General features: G+C 40.9%; 1 protein-coding gene across 1 annotated transcript; it reads right to left on the bottom strand.

Moving 5' to 3' along the window:
* Positions 1 to 650: 650 nt before the first annotated feature.
* On the bottom strand, positions 651 to 18855 carry C2H1orf115 (chromosome 2 C1orf115 homolog). Its single transcript, XM_072647793.1, has 2 exons — positions 18315 to 18855; positions 651 to 3281 (listed from the first exon to the last, which is right to left on the bottom strand). Exons 1-2 carry the CDS (start codon positions 18636 to 18638, stop codon positions 3162 to 3164), a joined length of 444 nt encoding a protein of 147 aa, XP_072503894.1. The 5' UTR covers positions 18639 to 18855; the 3' UTR covers positions 651 to 3161.
* Between the last annotated feature and the right edge of the window lie 1325 nt (positions 18856 to 20180).

Genomic DNA, 20180 nt, shown 5'->3' on the forward strand with positions numbered 1-20180 from the left:
CCGGGCAAAGAAGTGATGCACCAGCTCTGCAGAAGAGGCACCTTTTTGGACATGACCAATATGGAAGTATGTTATACTTGATTACCCATATTTGTGGCCAGGGTCTTGTTCTTCTTTTCTTTTTTTTTTCAAGTAGGGGGAAGGGATGTGTGAAGGAAAGGGACTTGTTAATTGAAAAAAAAATCACTTAAAAAATAAACTTTAACGTTCTACATAAATATTTGCAACTATTCTTATTCGTAATACCAAAAAATTTGTCAGGGCTTACGCTTTTCCAGTGCAGACGTTAAGAAGTCAAGATGACTTTGAGGCTCCGATGAGGCCGTCAAAGTAGGACCTTGTTCAATCATATTTCAGTTGTGTCTGACTCTTGTGGCCCCATTTGGTTGGGTTTGGTTTTTTTGGCAAAGATACTAGAGGGATTTGCCATTTCCTTCTCCAGCTCGTTTTATAGATAAGGAAACTGGGACAAACCAAGTTAAGTGACTTGCCCAGGGTCACACAGCAACCAAGTGTCTGAGACCAGGTTTGAACTTAGGCGGATGAGTGTTCCTGACTCTAGGCCTAGCACTCTATCCACTGTACCACCCAGCTGTCCTAGGACCTCAATGAAGGTCAAGTAACACACAAAGAAAAAAAAATTCTCCGTATTCATTAAACAAATACAAACTTTTATTTACATTGTATGAAAAGAAACAAACATTATAGAAAAGAAACAAATTTCCTTGTCTTTCACGAACAAGCAAAGGAAAAACTTCCAGAAGTCTTATCAATTAGTGATTGGAGAAAAATATAAAAGGGAGATTTTACCCAGAGCATGTTGGTATCAATAACTCAATTTGCTCATTCCAATGAAAATGAAAAAAAAAATCATTGTGGTTAATGGGAGAGCAACAGCTTGACAGAATGAATCTTCTTTCAAAATGAACCTAGTTGTGAGGACAAAACTGAGTTAGTTTGATTTTCACAATATGAGTTAATTCTTAACCAAGCTTTACAGTTGTCAGGGTCAGATCATGCCCGACCTTTCATCATTCACTTCTTTTAGGAACAGTTTCACCCGAAAAGCATCAGGAAAAGGGAAGACACTCCAGGCAGCCTTGTGCCTCCAAGGAAGAGACCATTTTCTTTTAGTCTGGGGTCCTCTCCTATCAGAAGTCTTTGTCAGCTTGATGGTGGCCACCCATCAACAAAATACCATTACTTTTTACACCACACATAACCTTGCTCTCTCCTCCCCAGTTTTCATTCTTCTGGTCTTATGCTTTTGCATGTAAGTAGACACTCAAAGTTATTGCCTGACCTATGTCTCTAAACCTAGTTTCAGCGACAGATGGAAAAAAGGGAAAAAAGATGAGCTTGGAAAGAAGCAAAATTGACAGGGATTCTATCATTATCTTATTGGCATGAAAATTAATAACCTGCATTCGTTTTCTTCCATCATTTTGGCTAAAATTCGACCATGCAGCAACCCCTTCAATGCTGGTTTCATGGTGCACATAGGGATTCAGGCCAAGCTTGTTTTAAACATGAATACATATTAATATTAATGCTTCAGAATTTGAAAAATCAATTACACTGCCTTTCCTTTCTCATTGTCCTCAACTTCTTTTTTTTACCTTGCTCCTTATCTCATTAAGGTTGCCATTAAACTGGAATTCATCAAAACCCTGAAAGTTGAGGCCTCCATCTGGTGTTCGAGACCCACTTGAGTATAAAGTGACATTAAAAAAAATGATTGTGTTTGTATGTATGTATAATTCCGATTTGGGGGTCTGGGTTTTCTTTTTTAAGAACCAACTGGCAACATTCACTTTTCTGCTACCTTGCTTCAAGAATTCTAAATTCTGTCTACTCATAATAAAGCCAAACTCTTTACTTTTAACTTCCCTTTTCCCATCATTTACTTTCTTTTACTTCTCTATTATCTCTCTCATTTTTCTTCTCTCCTTTGCTCTCTTCTCTTCATTCTCTGTCTTTCTTCTACTTCCTTGTTACTTTCTTCAACTTACTCATTTCCAAAATGGAAAGTCAGACTCTCTTGGTTTTAACTGTCCTGCCCTGACCCAGCCCCAACTTGTTCCCAATCCAAACTTCCTCAGTCTTTAGCTTGTACTCTCTGGCCTTCCACAGAGAGTAAAAACAAGAGACTTCCAGTGGAAATGGTGGGAGAATACAAAAAGGAGATAACATCCCCTGTAGGGTATTTCATCTGCAACAATGGGATGATGAGTGGGAGCTGTTTCCATTTTGGCCAGGCCAGCCTTAAACTGGCTGGGGTAGACAGGTAAAAAGCCCTGAGCACACCAGATTAAACAGAGCTCCTCAAACAAGTGACCTTCCTGAAACCTCCAGGTTTTGTTCGGATCTCACCTTTACTCATTTATTCAGTGACAATAGCCCTTTCAAGCCAGAGAGACTTAGACTGTCATAGGCATTTCTTAAATTTAAATGATAATGTCAAATTCATCAATGCTCCTTTCAAAGTAATCTCATTCTTCGAAATTCATTGCCCCTCCCATCGTTTTTCACAATAGTAACTAAGCTTTGTGCCACAGAAAAACCAGAGGACAAAAGAAGTCTACCCACCAAATGAGGGCAGCTGGGGAAGATATATTGCATAGGAGCTTGTGAGACAATAGAATTCTAGGTATTCGGTAAAAGTTGTGTATCAAATCAAGATACCCTTTGGGAAAGGGTCACAGAGCATCCAACTCTCAGCCAAAATTTCTCCCCATCTAAATTCACTGGGAGTCTCCTTCCTATTAAGTCCAATGGCCTGAATTCTACCTTTCCTGTGGCTTTCCTTCAGGCTTCTGAGCCACAGACTCAGGATTTAGCAAACTAATTTTTCTATACCTGAGAATCTTGTTTGAGAGAAACCTCAATTCATCCTTTTGGGCCCTATACAGCATTGTACATGCTTCCCTCTGACCAGGATTCCATGGATGGCAGGACATTACAAAAATGAAAAGCACCAGAAAGCAGGGAAGAGACTGATTCGTTAACACCTCTCATCCACCTCCACAAGAAAAGACAGTGTTTTTTTTCCTATATAGTCCGAAGTAGTTTCAGAGTCAAAGTTCATGATGTTTCTTCATTGTGTTTCCAGGGTGGTAGGGTCAGCGTTCTCTCACAGGACACTGCCTGGGTGACTTCCATTAGCGAACCAAGGAAAGGATGGTGGCTGACACTGTAAAGGGTGATGAGTAAGCCGTGGCAAGTTCTTGCAAACCAATGACAAAGTATCGGCATCCTTTGGTGATCACTTTCCCAACATTCTGTTTTTAGAGAAAGAGAAAAATTATTGATCAGTATTTAAAATGACAATGCAGTGGATAGAGTGCCAACCCTGGAGTTAGGAGGACCCGAGTTCAAATCCAGCCTCAGATACTGTGTGACCCTGGGCAAGTCACTTTGTGAGGTTTAGGGATGCCAGGAGCCCGAAATAGCAACACATTGGTCCTGCCCAAATGAATTCGAGCCAAGCCTTCTTTCAGCAAAAGAAAAACAAAGTTTATTAAAGACCCGTCGTATTAGGTAGACTCTTAAGGAATCTGAGCATTAGTGATGCTTGTATTGACAAGTGGGCCAGAATGAATCTGAGCACCTTCATGGAGGCAAGATGGATCTTATACACAGAAAGACTGTGGCAGGGATCTAGGGGTGGCCAAGTAGTCCGGGATGACTGGAGGAGGGGTCCAGGGAGGATCTGAGGAGGAATCTAAGAAGAATCTAGATGGGACTGGGTTGACTAGAGGTCAGATGCCAGGAACCAAGAGAATGGGTTTTTGTTAGGATCAAGAGTAGGAAGTAGCTGGAGACAATCTGGAGGTAACAGAGATTTGGGCTTAGCCATAATGAAAAATTTATAGCCTCAGATGAATGCCAGATCAAATGGGAAGATTCAAGGAGAGTTCAAGGAGGCTCCCAGAGCATATACCCCACCAACTTGACCATTTATCTCAGTTTCCTCAGTTGTAAAATGAGCTGGAGAAGGAAATGGCAAACCACTCCATTATCTTTGAAGAAAAAAAAAACCCAAATGTTGGGGTCACAAAGAGTCAGACACAACTAAACAATAACTATTCAAACTTCTCATGAGTAAAGGAAGAATAAATTTAATCACTGTCCCTTATTCCTTTAAAAAAAAAAGTCAACCCCAGAATTAATAGTGTTATTCAAAAGAGTTACATTAAACCAGATACTAATGGGCCCAGGACAGGAATGAACTGGTCAATGTTCCCTGGCTGCCTGACACTAGGTTTGTCAGTTGACCTCTGAGTTTCTATAAAATGGGTGTGATGATACAATCGTTACAAAGACCTGTTGTAACCATAAAGCGCTGATATAAGCAATAACTTCCCTATTCCTAATCTCTCTCCCTCCCCTTCCCCCTCTTCCTCATTCAGATTGATCTATGATCTCATCAATTCCCAAGTTCTCTCCAACAATGCAGATCAACACCTACACCTACCCATCAGCTGTGACTTTCATCCCTGTCCTCCCAAAGTTCCCCACCTACGACCACCCAATGTGCCAGAGGGGTTTCCTCACTTTCCCACAACACTGAGAAGATAGCAGTGCAGCACTCTGACCATCTGTCTACCCATCCATCATCCTTCAGTCTCACTATGTTGCCAGCCCACCTCTTTCTGTCCTTTAATTCTATGATATCATTTACTCTTGGTTTTTCTTCATAGTTCCTCCCTGATTACATATTGTGGGCCCTTCACATTCACCATGCAATTTTCCCATTGCCTTTTGTCTTAGTTGCTTATTCTAAAAAATAACAAGCATCTATAAAGAATTTACTATGGGTCAGGCACAGATGTTCCAGGTCTCAATGGTGATAAACTGTTTCAACTGAAAAAAAAAAAAAAGAGCCTTTGCTATTATGGAAACTTGAGGTCAATAAAAGTACTTGGCATTTTCCACAAGTAATCCAATCCAGCCCACTCTTTCCTTCTTTAAATACTTTAGGCATACATAAGCTCATTACATATCTACATTGTCTGTCCCAGACCCAGAGTGCTGAAGCCAGCTGGAACTAGTAGTAGCCAGTTAATTGGTAAATTGTTTACACCTTGGAAATCAGCAGATACTACAAATCAGGGCTTGCTGTCTTGTTTTGTAGATTGACTAGACTTAGGAAAGTGATAGTAATGGAGATTAAAACTTAAGGCTGTTAAGCTTTTCCTACTCTATAAACATTACTTTAACTCAGCAGGAGGGCAGCAGAGGGTTCTGGGAAGGAAATCACACCAGAGTGCAGGCCTGGTCACAGTAGGCTAACGATGATGAGGAGAAAGATGATAATAATGAGTACTTCTCTAGAACTTTAAGGATCCATTCTCAATGGCGCCTCTTGACCCCCAGGCCTGATAAACGTCAGTCCTACTCTTTGTGACCCCATTTGAGGTTTTCTTGGCAGAAATACTGGAGTGGCTTTGCCATTTCCTTTTCCAGCTCATTTTACGTATGAGGAAACTGAGGTTAAACAGAGTCAAGTTACTTGCCCAAGGTCACACAGCTAGTAAGGGTCTGAGGCCAGATTTGAATTGAGGATGAGTCTTCCTCTTAGTTCAGTGCTCTATCCACTACACCTTTTTTTTTTTTTTTTTAATTAAAGCAGCCATCCCTTGACTACTGCTTAAAGAGGCCTATTCACTGAATGGGCATTATCTCACTGTCAGCTGGGCCATCTCCAGTCATCCAGGTGAATATCTGGTCACTGGATTCAGATGGCTCTGGAGGAGAAGTGAGGCTGGTGACCTGCACAGCCCCCCCTCACTCAAAACAAAGTCAAGCACAAGTCATGTCATCATTTCTCTGATGTCATGGTCCTCTTCAAAAACAAAAGACAAACACACAATCCACTATGTAACCCAACTGCCCAGACAGAATAAAACACTTGTTTACCTGACTTCGATAAATTTGACAAAAAATACTTGACAAGACCAATTAAATAGGGTCAATTTAGGGGTATTCAAGTATGAAAATGGAAAGAGTTTAATAACTGCTATTAAAAATTGGATCAAAAACCAGAACTAAGGAAGGGAAGGTAGGCCTAGGTTGTGACACGTATGACATGTAGAACACTATGTAAATAAGACTTTTTATAACACACATATTTGTAATGCCAGGAAACTTCAGGGTCCATGAAGCAATAAACAAATATTTTCCATATATCCACTCTACATTATCAACTCATTATTCTGTGATTGAACTCTAAAGCAAAAGTGACTTAAGAATTCAGGGTTTGGGATTGTTTTCTTCCCTTTCTCCACCCCCCACTTCCCCTCTCACTATTATTGAGTTACATCATAACTCATTTTTTAAAAAAAGGGACCCACATAAGTGAGCACTTCATTTGTATGAGGTGCTCTGCTAGAAGCAGAGAACACAGACCTAGTTCATCCTCCCTAGGGAATTCCTTCTGGCCCTTGGGGCAGACAACAGGACAATACTAACATAAACATAACACCCAGACAGGAAAACTGAACAATGCAGGTGCAGGGTAATCCTGTTTGTTGTGATCCCCTAATTCCCTCTTGCACTTCAAAGAACCTAGGAAATGTTAGGATACTCTGAGATTGGGAAAGGGGTCTCACAATTCTGATCCCTAGCAGGACCTCTATCCCTGTCTCTGTCTCCTGTCTGACTTTTTCTTGCTGGTTTTAGCTATGCAGTTCAGAATCCAAACCATTTCACCCAGTCATCACACCTTCAGGAGAGGAGTAGTGTTGAGAACTCACTGGACCCTTCCATTTTACAGATGAGAAAACTGATTCCAGGAGTTACTATCATAACACAAAGGCACTCTATCCTACAGGTTCTTGATTAAGCCTTTCACTGGCAAGAAATTTAGACTTTTCTGCATCCTTCGCCCTCCCTTTTTATCCTCCTCTTCTACCCACACCATTTTTATAGGTTAGAGAAATATCTCTTCGCTGGATATTGGGGTGGGAGGGTCTGTCTGCACATGTGTGCCTCCGCTCAAAGAAGCTCAAATAAATATAAAACTTGACTGATCTAAAATAAAAGTCATTTTTAGCTGATGACACAGAGTTCACCATGAATTTTGAGACTAAAATCCAGGTCTTCTGAATAAGAATCCACTGTTTGTCAATATCTAGTGAAAAACTAAAATCTAAAGATCAATGGATTTGGAAAAAAATACTTGGGTTAGAATCTTAACTTTGTTATTTATGTGCTGACTATGTGTCCTTGGGATAATCACTTCTCCTGGGAGTTTACTCCTCTGTAAAATTAGGGGCTAAAAATAGTTCATCTCAAAGCTCTTTCATGTCCTTCCAGGGCTAAATCCTGTGATCCACCTCCCCTTTCCTTTCTTTCTCCTCAGCAATTGTTCAGAAAATCTTTTCATGGTGAATCTCTTAAAGGGAGAATATGCCATATTTCTTTAATAAGAACCAATATATACATTCCAAGGGACTTTTAAGGATATATCTCTAATTCACAAAACTTGTCTGAAGCTATATACCTCAATGGCTACACATATATTCTCTAATTTTCTGATCTTGCCTTCTACAATTCCAAGAAACCATAAGATTGAGAACTGGAGAAGACCTCAGAGAGTCATTCTGCAGATGAGGAAACTGAGGCTTTGTGATTTATGGTTTTCCCAAGGTCACAAGGTGACACAAGCAGCTGAACTAGTATTCAAACTCAGGTCTACTGATCCCAAATTCAACACTCTTTTCTATTACTCCATAATGCCTTTTGAATATCCTACAGACACTTGGTGAGGTTTGCATTCACTACATGAAGTCTTCTCCTATTACTATGGATCCCACTGATACCTTCCCTCCTCACCCTCACCCAAATGGGGTCCCAAGGAGCCAGATGTGACTGAAATGACTGAACAACAAATAAGGGAAGGGTAGAGGAGGAGAATGGTATGGAGATATACATTTTTGGAATGTTCTTGCTGAGCTGACAGGAGACATTTTACATGTGAAGCAACAAAACAAGTTTTAAACGTATTTATGATTTCCTTTTTTTTTTTTTGACAAGGCAATCAGGGTTAAGTGACAGCTTGTAAACCTCAAGAGTCTGAGGCTGGATTTGAACTCAGATTCTACTAACTACAGGGCAGGTACTACTACCTGCACCACCTACCTGCTCCAACAATTTCTTAAAATAAAGAAAAGCAGAGAGAAATCCTTTTTAATGTTGAGCTACTAAAAATCAAAGATGACATAGTTATTTCCTTAAATTTTTTTGGCAACATTTATGTCATCTATATTCTTGACTTATTATTTCTTAAGAAGGATTTTTCATTTCTTCTTTGCCACTACCAAAAATACCATTAAAATAACTCATTTATTAGAGTGATGTCAAAACAAAGTTTTGAGATACATGGAATAAAGACATGTAAAATATCTGTCTGCCAAGGTTTATCTCAGTGCCATCCAGAGAGGACAGCTTTTCAGTTTTTGGATCAAAGTGAGAGAGATTCACTCTCACCATTACTGATTTCCTAGAAATAGAGTTTGTGTATGAGTTGAGAGCAGAGTGGGTAGGGGGTAGGTAAGGCTGTCAGCTAATTCTTTTTTGGGAGGGGGAAGTGAAACACAATATTATTTTTATTCACAATGACCTTGGAGGGAGAAATTAATCAAATGAATAGTAAGAAATTCTCCCTGAACTTGGCATGATTAGAATGCATTTTCCCAGTACAAATGGTCAAAAACTTGACTTAGGGGCCAGAATAGGCTTCACAAAAATGAGGAAGATGACATGTTCTATGGAAGTATAGTGGAATATTTGGGCAGAAAGGTATGGGGGGCTTTGCCCCCAATGCATACAGCCAGACTTGGAGCCCTCCTCCCCCTCAGGTAAAATCTGAAAACCAGCCCTGACATTATGGGAAAAGAAGAGGCAAGAAAAAGCTTATCTCCACAAAAATGGCTTTAAACAAACAGCCTTGGGAAGAAAAAAAATTCCAGGTATTTTTTTTCTTCTGAAAATATGTTATAATGTATAACCTCTAACAAATTGTTTACTGTCTCAGGGAAGAGGGAGGTGAAGGAGGGAGAAAGAAAATTTGGAACTCAAAATTTTTAAAAAATGAAGGTTAAAAAATTGTCTTTATGTGTAACTGGAGGAAAACATTAAAAAAAAGAAAATATATTATTTTCTATATTATTTCTATATTATAAGGATTTCTTTCAGTTATGATACGGATTCTATAGAGGTTCCTTCCAATTTTAAGTTCTGAGTCAGTATGCGATGGAGCAGCCATGAGGCAGGAGTCTATGAGAAGGATAAGTTTGCCCTCCTAGGCTACCAGAGAGGATCTGCAACTGATAATAAAAATTCCCAGGTTAAAAAAAAATCCACCAAGAAGTCAAATTTCTTCCATATACCAAAACAAATGCCATATTTTTAAAATCCATAAAAGACAATGATTATCAAGCTAACAAGCCCATTTGGAGGGGCTACTCATCTGCTGGTTTCCTCTAGACATGAGTTTTTTCCTGAAACTCAGTGTTCAGTTACTGAGGTCCTGTGAGGAGGCTTCAGCTGTTGGGGGTTAACTAGAATTTGCTTTTCTTTCTGAGGCTGCAGTTTTTGACTTCTCAGTAGGAATGGTAATTAAATTCAAACTGCCCTTTCCCCTGTCACACTGATTTCCATTTGAGTGGAATCACAGAAATGAAAGTCTAGGAAATCCACTGTCTCCTTAACCATAGCTGGGGAAATCTGGTGTTAATGGAGGAAAACTACCACCAGAGCCAATAGGATAGAGAGATTTAGGGACTTCCTCAGCCTGGTGCAAACTGGGTACAAACAGAAGAGTCAGAGAGGAGAAGAAGGTAATTTCTATTTCTTGTTAGTTGATAAATAACCAGTTAACCCCTTTATGGTGGGAATTTCCTCCTATTTCAAAAGGGGAAACAGCTCTAAATGAGATAAAGATATAATTTCTCTATCACCATTATCCTAAAACAGACAAAATGAGGAAGACTTTTGATTTTAATCCTGTGAGGCAGCTCATAGAACCACAGATTTATAGCTAAAGGGATTTCACTAATCTTCAAGGACCAACTCCCCTCTTCCATCACAGATGAGGAAACAGGGTCAGAGCCACATGAACAGTCTCTATTCATGGCCTGTAACTCTTTCTACCTCACCATGCTGCCTGCCTAGAGGGGCTACCAGGTATTATGTCATTTCCATTTTACCAATGAAAAATCTGAGTCAGAATTGTCCAATATCACACAGCTAGTGAGGGATGGAACCTGGACAAGATCCTCAATCTTCTGGCTGAAAAGTCCCATGGTCTTTATACTTCATCAAAGCTGCCACTCAGAAGGGCTCCAGCTTGCTCACATTCTCCTTACCTTTAACTGTTTTATTTAATTAAAAGCTGTATACCTCTACCTCTGCTTTAGCCCCTGGCTTGCCCAAGCCCACCAGTTGTAAACTTAGGGTTTTCACAAGAACAGCTGAGGAAAGACTTTGTTTTATGCCATGTTTCAAGTTTTCTTTTCCTTTTTAATGTTTATTGCGTAATCTTGTGTGATTCTGACTGTAGATCCTTGGTATGTGATCTCTTTAGATCTAACTGCCTGCAGTAATTTTTCTTTGACCTGGAAGCTCTGGAATTTAGCGATCATATAATCTGGTGCTTCTTTTCAGATGGTGATATTTAGATTTTTGTCTATTTTCAACTTGTCCTCTGGTTCCAGTAGTTCTAGACAATTTTCTCAAGATAGGATATCCAGGTTTTTTTGTTTTATTCTGGGTTTCAGAGACCAATGAGTCCTAAATTATCTCTCCTATTTTAGACAAGATCTATTTTCCAGTCATTTCTTTTCTCATTTGATTTTCACAACAGCTCTGGAAGGTAGGTGCTATTACTATCCCCATTTTACAGATGACGAGACTGAGGCAAACAGGTTACTGACTTGCCTAGTGTCATATAGCTACCAAGTGTCTGAGGCTTGAACTCAGGTCTTCCTGACTCTGTACCTACCTGCCATTTGAGATTATGTGAAAGAACAATGGCACTTTCATCAATGGGAAATAATTAGAAGGGGATGGAGTTAATTAAAGTTTCATTGGTTACATTATTTCAACTACGAATACATTCTGATGTTTCTTCTTGCAAAAAAAAAATAATCTTTCCCTTTCTCTTAGAGACTTCTTTCAGAATTCTGCTCATCTGCCACCTCCCATGGGAAAACTTTTCTGATCCCCATTTTGGTGAGCTGGGGGTGATTCTCAACTCATCAGGTAATCTTATGTCAATTTACTTACCTGTTTAGCCCCCTCTGTAGACACTGAGGGGCAGCTAGGTGGTACAGTGGATAGAGTGCTGGGCCTGGAGTCAGGAAAACTCATCTTCCTGAGTTCAAATCTGGCCTAAAACACTTAACTGGCTGTGTGACCCTGGGAAAGTCATTTACTCCATTTGCCTCAGTTTCCTCATCTGTCAAATGAGCTGGAGAATGAAATTGAGAACCATTCCAGTATCTCTGGCAAGAAAATCCTAAATGGGATCTATCACTGGGCTTAGGAGATGACTGAAAACAACTGAACAACAACCCCACCCCTCCTCCCAGTAGAATGTGAGTTCATTAGGGGAGTGGCTGCTTTTCATTTGTCTTTTTATATCCTGGCATTTTGCACATAGTAGGCACCTAATAAGTGTTTGTGGATTAAAGTTCACCTCTCTTTTCATTTCATTTTTTTTAAATCCCCACTGTCTTGCAATGTCTAGAACACAGCTGACACTTAATAAATGATTGTTAACTTTAATTGAAATCTGTCACTCTTGAAGGGAACAGAACCAGGAGAACACTATACACGGAAACAACCACAGTGTGTGCGGACTGATTTTGATAAGACTTAGTTCTTCTCAGCAGTGAAACATTTCAAGTACTCATGATGCAAAATGCCATCCAGTTCCAGAGAAAGAAGTAGGGAATCAGAGCACAGAATGAAGCAGATTATTTTCTCTTTTGTTATGTTTTGTTTTGGTTCTCCCATGGTTCTCCCATTCACTATAATTCTTCTATGCAACATGACTAATGTATTTAGTAGGAATGTATGTGTAGAGCCCACATAAGATTGCATGGCATCTTGGGGAGGGAAGAGGGAGAATATTTAAAACTTATACAAGTGAATGTTGAAAACTGAAAACAAATAAAAATAATAAATTTGGGGGGAAAAATCCATCACTCTTTTCATCATTGGAGCATAGGGTAGATTACAGAAGACATTGCAAGGACTTGTTTATTTTGACTCATTTGTCATACTCAAAGATTTTTCACACCAGAGCTCATGTACTATAGCAAACATTTATTTTCTTTAAATAGTAGCAGGAAGAGACTTGGACATAAACTGAAAATCTGATTGATGGAAGAAGTTGTTATTATCCTTCCTTGCTGTGAATCCAGTGAATTGTTTTTAAAAGCCAGGCTCTTTTCTAGCAAATCTCCTTTCAGTTGGACTCAAAATATAAAAATAAAATCTCAGAGCAATTAGAATAGCTCACATTTTTAGCCCTGATACTACTGTGCAAAAGCAATCTCTACATGGGAGACATCGTGACATATTGGAAATACCGCTAGATTTGGAAACTGAGGACCTGAGCTTTTCTGGGAGCTCTGCCACTCACTACTTCCATGATCCTGGGCAAATCATGTAACCCCACTGAACCTCAGTTTCCTCATCTATAAAATGAGCTGGTTGGATCTCTAAGATCCTTTCTAGCTTTCAATCTATGATCTCTGAGCCTGACCCACTCCTCTCCTCCCAAATTGGTTAGCTTGGCTTTTAAGACCATATTTCCTTCTAGATCAGATGGTACTCAATGGATAGAACCACATAACAAAAAGGAGATAAACATAGCTGTCCCAAAAAGGTGAAATGTTGATGTTGCTGAAGGCAAAGTGGTTGTTTGGATTAGATATTGATCGTGATGCCCACATAAAATACTCCCACTTCTTACCCACCTCTGCCCTGACTCACCAATAGCCTTTTCACACTGAAGATGCCCCCACGCTATGGGTTCCACCCTCTGTACCAACACTCCTCTCTCCAGCTCCCTTTTATGTGTTGGCTTTTCCCTTTTGGAATGTAATCCCCTGGGAGAAGATTGTCTTTTCTTTTTGGCTTGTATTTGTATCCCCAATGCTTAGCAGCATGATGCTGGGCACATAGTAAATGCTTAGTAAGTGCTCAATCTATCTATCTACCCAAGTGCAAGCAGGCTTCTATATGTAGCGTGGGGAAGATAGAAACTTTGTCACTATAGTGCGAAAGGCATGACATTTCTCTCGTAGAAAAAGGGAGAAAAAAGGTGGACACTCTTACTTCCTCCAGTGAGAGGAGAAAGGCTTATCCACATTCACTGTTTTATTACCATACTTGTTGAAAGTCAATAAGAACTGAAGACATTAGAAATTTGACTTCTATTCTGAATCACTAAAAGGTGATTAAAAAAAAAAAGACCCCCTTCCTCATGATAGGCATTGAGTGTAGTATAACAGACAGATTGTTGCCTTGTAGTCAAAAGATCTGGGATCAACTTCTGGATTATTTATTATTTACTAGCTTTGCAATGGAGGCACCTAGGTGGTTCACTGGATAAACGGCTGGACCTGCAGTCACGAAAACCTTAGTTCAAAAATTACCTCAGACCCTTACTAGTTGTGTGACCCTGGGCAAATCACTTAACCTCTGTTTGCCTTAATCTACTGATGAAGGAAATGGCAGCCCACTCCAGTCAGTATCGTTGCCAAGATAACCTCACGGGCAGTAGGGTCCGCAGGGTCATGAGGAGTTGGACCATACTGAACAACAACAAGTTTCATGATACTGGACAAACCACTTAACTTCCTAGGTCTCAGTTTCCAGAAAGAGATGATACTGTCTAAACTATTTATCTAACGTGTACTTGGAGTCAATCAAATTCTGAATGAGGCTCTTTTTTGCTGTATGGCCACAGGCGAGTAAATCAACCTCAGCCTCCATAAAAAAAGTACTTTGTAAACTTGAAAGTACTATATCAGAAGATAAGGGAAAGGAAAAGTGCCAGGAATTGCGCTAAGCACTTTACAAATAAGATCTCATTTGATACTCACTACAATCCGAAGGATAGACACTATTATCTCCATTTTAGAGTTAAGGAAACTTAAGGCAAAACAAAAGTGACTTGTCCAGGGTGACAGCAAATAAATGTCTGAGGTTGGATCTGAGCTCAGGTTTTCCTAAGTTCTCATCTCCATCTCTATCCTGCCTCATCATTATCAATTGTTATTTTACGGACTAATTTTATAATCCTGGAGTTGTAAGCTTTAGGAATAATGACTGGACCTATGATTTCATAGAGCACTCCTAGATGGGGAAACTCCCTCTGCCATTGTGGGATGGTGTCTTCTTTAAAACTTAGAATCTTAAAAGAATTGCCCTAAAGAACTTGGACTTTGCCCAGGGTCAGATATTCGGTCTGTGTCAGAGGAAAAACTTCAACCTGGGTTTTCCAAGCTTTGAGGCAAACTACATCATATAAATGTGAATCCTTAGTAGTACTATCACAGCACTACCATTTTCAATCTTTATGACTTTAGCACAAGCTACCTCACCACTGTTTCCTCCCCTGTAAGAGAGGGTTGCATTAGATGTCCTTCAAGTCCTTTCCTGCTTTCCATCTATGGTCTTGGGGGCTTATGATCAAGTGAGATAACATTTGTAATGTGCTTAGTACAATGCCTGACATACAATGTTATTTGTCCTTTGTTTTCACAGAGGATCCGATGACATCAGGAGGGTGATGTCTTGACTTGCAAGTGAATTGGATTTAAATGAGGCAGGGCAGTGCAAAGTCATCAATCTCACTATCTCCTCCAGAACCATTGGGAGTCCAGTGGCAAGACCCCAAGTCTAGACAACTGGCAATGGTCCAGCCTTACATAGTAGGGGCTTACTAAATACTTGCTCTCTTTTTCTACCCTTTTCCTCACCTGCCATGAATGAATTTCCCAGTTCTAATTTTTTTTAACACCCTAGAATAGAGTTAAATTTCCCTTAATTAATGAAGAAGTATTGCTAAGGTAATAAAAAAAGAAATGGGTTACTTTCAGTTTAAAAAAATGAATGGCATGCAACAGGAAGGGTGGAGGAGACAAGAGTTTGTTGCTTTGGTTATCACACTTTCTTTTTTAATTTAGTGCCCTGATACTGAACAAGTTGGAAATCCCTGCCTTAATCTAATCCTAATATCAAGAGAAGTTCTCTTTTCTGTTGAGTGCAATGAACCATGAAAACCAATAAACTTATCTTTACCTGGGAAGAAACTCCTTGGAAGACTCCCTGCTGAAGCTCAGAAAGGATGGGCAGCATGCCCACAATAGCAAGGAATTAAAAGCTACAGTGATTGGTGTACATGAGACTGCAGCCCCAGATATGGAAAAATCTTGGTTCCTGTCTGTTAGGCACCAAACAGTGTGAAACTTCCATCTTAACCACCCTAGCCTTTTCTCTTATTCCCCTTCCCCCAAAGCCATCTGAAAACTTCCTCCTCAGATCTCCCTCCTCCATCCCCCAACCTAAAACAAACAAACCATGTTTGCTGGTCACAAAACAGTCAGCACTGAAATAACCAGTTGGGAGAGTTGACAAGTACAATATTGTAAGTATTTGTTGAATTTCCCACCCCTGGAAATATCTGCAAATAATGGAGGCAAGTTTAGGGAAAATGGTATCTTCAAAGGAGATTAAGTCCTAGTACTGAGGCTTCATAATGGTGGAGGTTGGCACAGGGTTCTCCAAGCTATTTTAATAGAATATAAACTTTGGAATAGTCTGGGTAGTCAACAAGCATTTGTTAAGCACCTACTAGGTATCAGGCACCAGGCTGCTCAGATAGAAAGGCAAAACCAACCAAATAAACAAAAAAGCACCATGCCCTCCAGGAGTTTACAAGTTAAGGGGGGAGACAAAATGCAAACAACCATACATAAACAAGATTAAATACTGGACGAAACGGTGATATTTCAGAAGGATGGCACTATGATTAAGGACAGAATTTTAAGAGTCTAGCAGATATAAGGTTAGATTTCTTGAACTACCTCTGGAGTTGGAGGACCTTCGTTCCACCTTCCCTTTGGAATGTTTGCTCTGTGTGTGATCTTGGGCAAGTCACTTAAACACTCTAGTATTCTAAAGGGGTTGAACTAAATGGTCTACAGGGTTCCTTCCATGTCAAGAGTTCTATGATCCTGGGTAGATTGGGAGGGTGTATCTGAGGACCAGTTTTTGTGGTCTGAGCAGCCCCTGAGGACAGTCTTGGAAGAATCTCCCAAATGACCGCAGCATTCACACCAATGACATTACACTTTCTGGAAAGCAGGCAAGCATTTTGACCAGTGGGAGTGGAGTGGGGTATAAAACCAAAGGGAAGGGAGGGAGGCACAGCAAGATTAGTTTTTAATTCAATTTCCAAATAATCCAACCAATCAACATTAAGCACCTATTATAGATCAAAAGGGACAGCTAGGTAGTGCACTGAATAGAGAGCAGGGTGTGGAGTGAGGAAGACTCATCTTCCTGAGATCAAATCCAGTCCCAAATGTGACTAGCTCTGGGACCCTGGGTAAACCACTTAATCCTGATTGCCTCAATTTCTTCATCTGTGAAATGATCTGGAGAAGGAAAATGCAAACCATACTAGTAGCTTTAGCAAGAAAACCCCAAATGGGATCACAAAGTTGGACATGACAAAAAAAAAAAACCCATCATCATCATGTATCAGAAACTGTTCTTCTTCCTCTTCTAAACATTTTGACAGAACTACTGATTTTGGATTAATAAAAAACAACACCACACGTTCTAGGTCAAACTTTGCTTCTGTGCAAATTCCATTTCAATTCAATTCAACAAGTGTTTCTTAAATACCTAGTTTGTGCCAGGCTAGGTATACAGAACCAAAACCAAAACCAAACAATTTCCGTCTTAAGATGCTTACTGTAATTCTATTGTGATGAAACAACATGAATGCCAAAAAATTAATTAAATTTCTGGCAGGAAGCCACAGGTCTAATATGAGGGGTAGTTTGTTAAAAATACAAAGGAATACCAAAGAGCTCAATAGAAAAGTATAGTGTGATAGAGGGTCAGCAAAGGGATGGGCTTGATCTGGATAAGGAACAGTGCCTGGGAAAGGAAGAGCCTTCAGCCTAGGCAATCTACTCTTATTCAGGATCACCGTGTGACGATCCTTCCACTCAAAATTACTGGAGTTCTGAGCAGAACCACAGGACAGTAGATTGTCATCCTCTCCACAGTGGCAATGATCAAAGGATGAAAACATAAACTAGATGGTTGAGCATACATAACCAAAAACGAGAAGAAAAACTACTGAAAAGGGCTTCTTAACAACCCACGATACATAGCATTTGAGAGTTTACAAAACATTTCCCCAAAGACAATCTTTTGAGGTAGTTAGTAAAGGCATTATTTCAATTCCCCAGATTTTTACTAGGGTCACAAGCCAGGAAGTATCTATCAAAGCTGGAATACAAACTCAAAATCCAGCAACACTTCCATTAGGGCTGCCCCGGAAGCCTAGAGAAATCAGAAACGGATCAAGGAGAAGTCTTTCCTATGGCAGAAATCTAGCAGACCCAGAGAAAACCAGGTAGCATTGTTGTAAAGGAAAAAGCAGATGATCTGAGTGCTAGTGACAGCTCAAACACTAATTCTGGTGAAGCCCTGGGCAAGTTACTCTTAGAGTATACCTCGGTTTACTCATTTTTGTGTAAACGGAAGGTACAGCAAATTGACTCATCCCAAAATCTGCAGAGCTCACTCCTCAAATGAGCCCGACAGTTGTCAACACGCATTTATCAGGCACTTATCATATTACACAAGACGATCTAATAGTTTTCGAAGTGTCCTTTGCCCAAACAGAGACTAGGTTGGAGGCTGGAGTCCTGACTCGTGAGTTTTTCGGACTGTCAGAGGCCAGAAGGCCATGTCTAGACCGCAGTAAGGGCACCTGTCACCTCTCCGCAGTCCTCGGTCCCGGCGCAAACTTTGCGCCAGGGAGACAGATGAGTGTGGATCGCGCCCCAAGCGCACGAGTTGGAGCGAAAGGATGCTGAGAACAGACCCTCCGTGCCGGAGCTCTGAGATCACGAAGCCCCCCTACCCCAGCATCTCAGCTGTCGGAGGCCAAGAACAGAGCTGTCCCATTCCTCCCCAGCTCCAGGACATGGGGACGTGGGCATCTCTGAGCCCCGTCTCCTCCGCCCGCGACCCCCTTTACACCATACCTTGCCATACTTCTTGAGCTTCTTCCGATATTTCTTTTTGGGCTTCTCTCCGGCTGTCTGCTCCTCCAGGGGTTCGTATCTCTCCGGGATAAAGGCGAAGTGAACTTTCTTGGAGTGGGCTGCCTTCTCCTCCGTCGCCTCAGCCCGGGACCCCGGGCGTTGCAGAGGTTCTTCTTGGCCCTCGGGCTCCGTTCCTTCCCCCTCCTCCTCTTCTAATTGCGGGTGCTGCAAGATATAGGCCTCCTCCTCCTCTCGCTCTCGCCTCGGGAACCTGCGAAGGTATCTGCCTTCAGCCTTCCCCCGGAGCCTGGCTCCCACCGTCATGCTGCCGGCGGAGCTGCTGCGGAACCTCGGAGGAATGCGGAGGAGAGGAGAGGTGAAGAGACAACCTTTGTTCCCCGCCTCCTCCCTGACCCTTGGTCCTCTGACTACATGGCACAAGGCCCAGGGGTAGAAGAGGCCGGGTTCCTGGCGCCCTCTGGTAACAAGGGCCAGTATTGCCTGTATAAATGCTAGTTAACCCCACTACTGCTACTGTTACTAAGTCATGGTTAGAGAGTGAAACCCTTCAAAACAACTCAGGGTAGCAGGGAGTGGCAGTCCAAGGTCACTTTTCTTACTCAAATTCTTTGATCCTAAGCACTCTCTCCACTTGCCAATGCCAAATATGAGCTTGCCAAAAAGACGACTATTTTATGAAGAACTCACACAGGGCAAAGGCTCATGTGGTGCTCAGAAAAGATGATAGGACACTCTCAGGATCTCGCTTTAGAACTTTAGGACTGATTGTGTGACATGGAGACACTGGCACAGGACCACCCAGCATGGCATGCCTTCATCAGAGAAGGTACCCTACTTTATGAGCAAAAGCAGAGTTGAAGTAGCTCAAAAGAAATTCAAGAGGGGCAAATTTAGAGAATCCACCCCAAATGTTCACATGGACTATTTGTGCCTGACCTGTGGTAAAGCATTCCAAGCTTATATTGGTCTGATCAGCTATAGTCAGACACACTATAACTTGATTCTAGCATGGGGATGTCATTTTGGCCCTCTTGGACAACGAAGGACATCAACCCACCATCCAACCAAACAAACAAACCATTGCCCTGTATCAAAGATATTGTATCAAAGACTAGGACTACCAAGTCTTCCCTAGTAGGCTAGCAAGCTACCTCCAAGTAAAAATAACCTTATTACTTAGCATTGCTACTATAGACTCCAAAACACAAATCGCAGGACAATAGTCCTATGAGATAAGTAGTGACTAATCACGTATTTTACAGTTGAGTAAACTGAGGTGCTGTAAAGACAAATCATCTATTAAATGTCTACTGTACATTAGGCGCTGTGCTAGGTGCTAGAGATACAAAGAAAGGCAAACAAAACAGTCCTTGGTATCAAGGAGCTCTCAATCTAATGGAGAAGATAATATGAAATGAATGAATTATGTACAAACAGGATTCATATTGTAGATCTTCTCAGAAAAGAAAGGCAGTAAGATTAAGGAGGATTAAGATAAGCTTCTTGCAGAAGACGAGACTATATCTGATCCTTGAAGGAAGTCTAGGAAGCCAAGAGGTGGAATTGAAAAAGGAGATATTTCAGGCAAGGAGAAACAATTAGTGAAAATGCTCACAGTCAGAGATAGAGTTTATTGTGAAAGGAACAGAAGTGTCATTGGATCATAGACTACGGTGGGAGCTGGGGAGGGCAAGCAATGTGTGTAAAAAGACTGAGAGCGGAGGAAGGGGCCAGGTTGTCGAGGGCATTAAAGCCAAATAATTTTATATTTGATCCTGGAAGTAATAGGAAACCACTGCAGTTTATTAAATGGGGTGGGGACAGGAGAACTGATCAGATTTGTAC

The sequence above is a fragment of the Notamacropus eugenii genome, chromosome 2 (assembly GCF_028372415.1).
Source record: "Notamacropus eugenii isolate mMacEug1 chromosome 2, mMacEug1.pri_v2, whole genome shotgun sequence".
Lineage (NCBI taxonomy): Eukaryota > Metazoa > Chordata > Mammalia > Diprotodontia > Macropodidae > Notamacropus > Notamacropus eugenii.

Coding starts and splice junctions, on each gene's coding strand:
- C2H1orf115 (XM_072647793.1), bottom strand. CDS start 18,638: ATGACGGTGGGAGCCAGGCTCCGGGGGAAGGCTGAAGGCAGATACCTT. Junction 3,282..18,314: donor AGCTCAAGAAGTATGGCAAG/GTATGGTGTAAA, acceptor CTCTAAAAACAG/AATGTTGGGAAAGTGATCAC.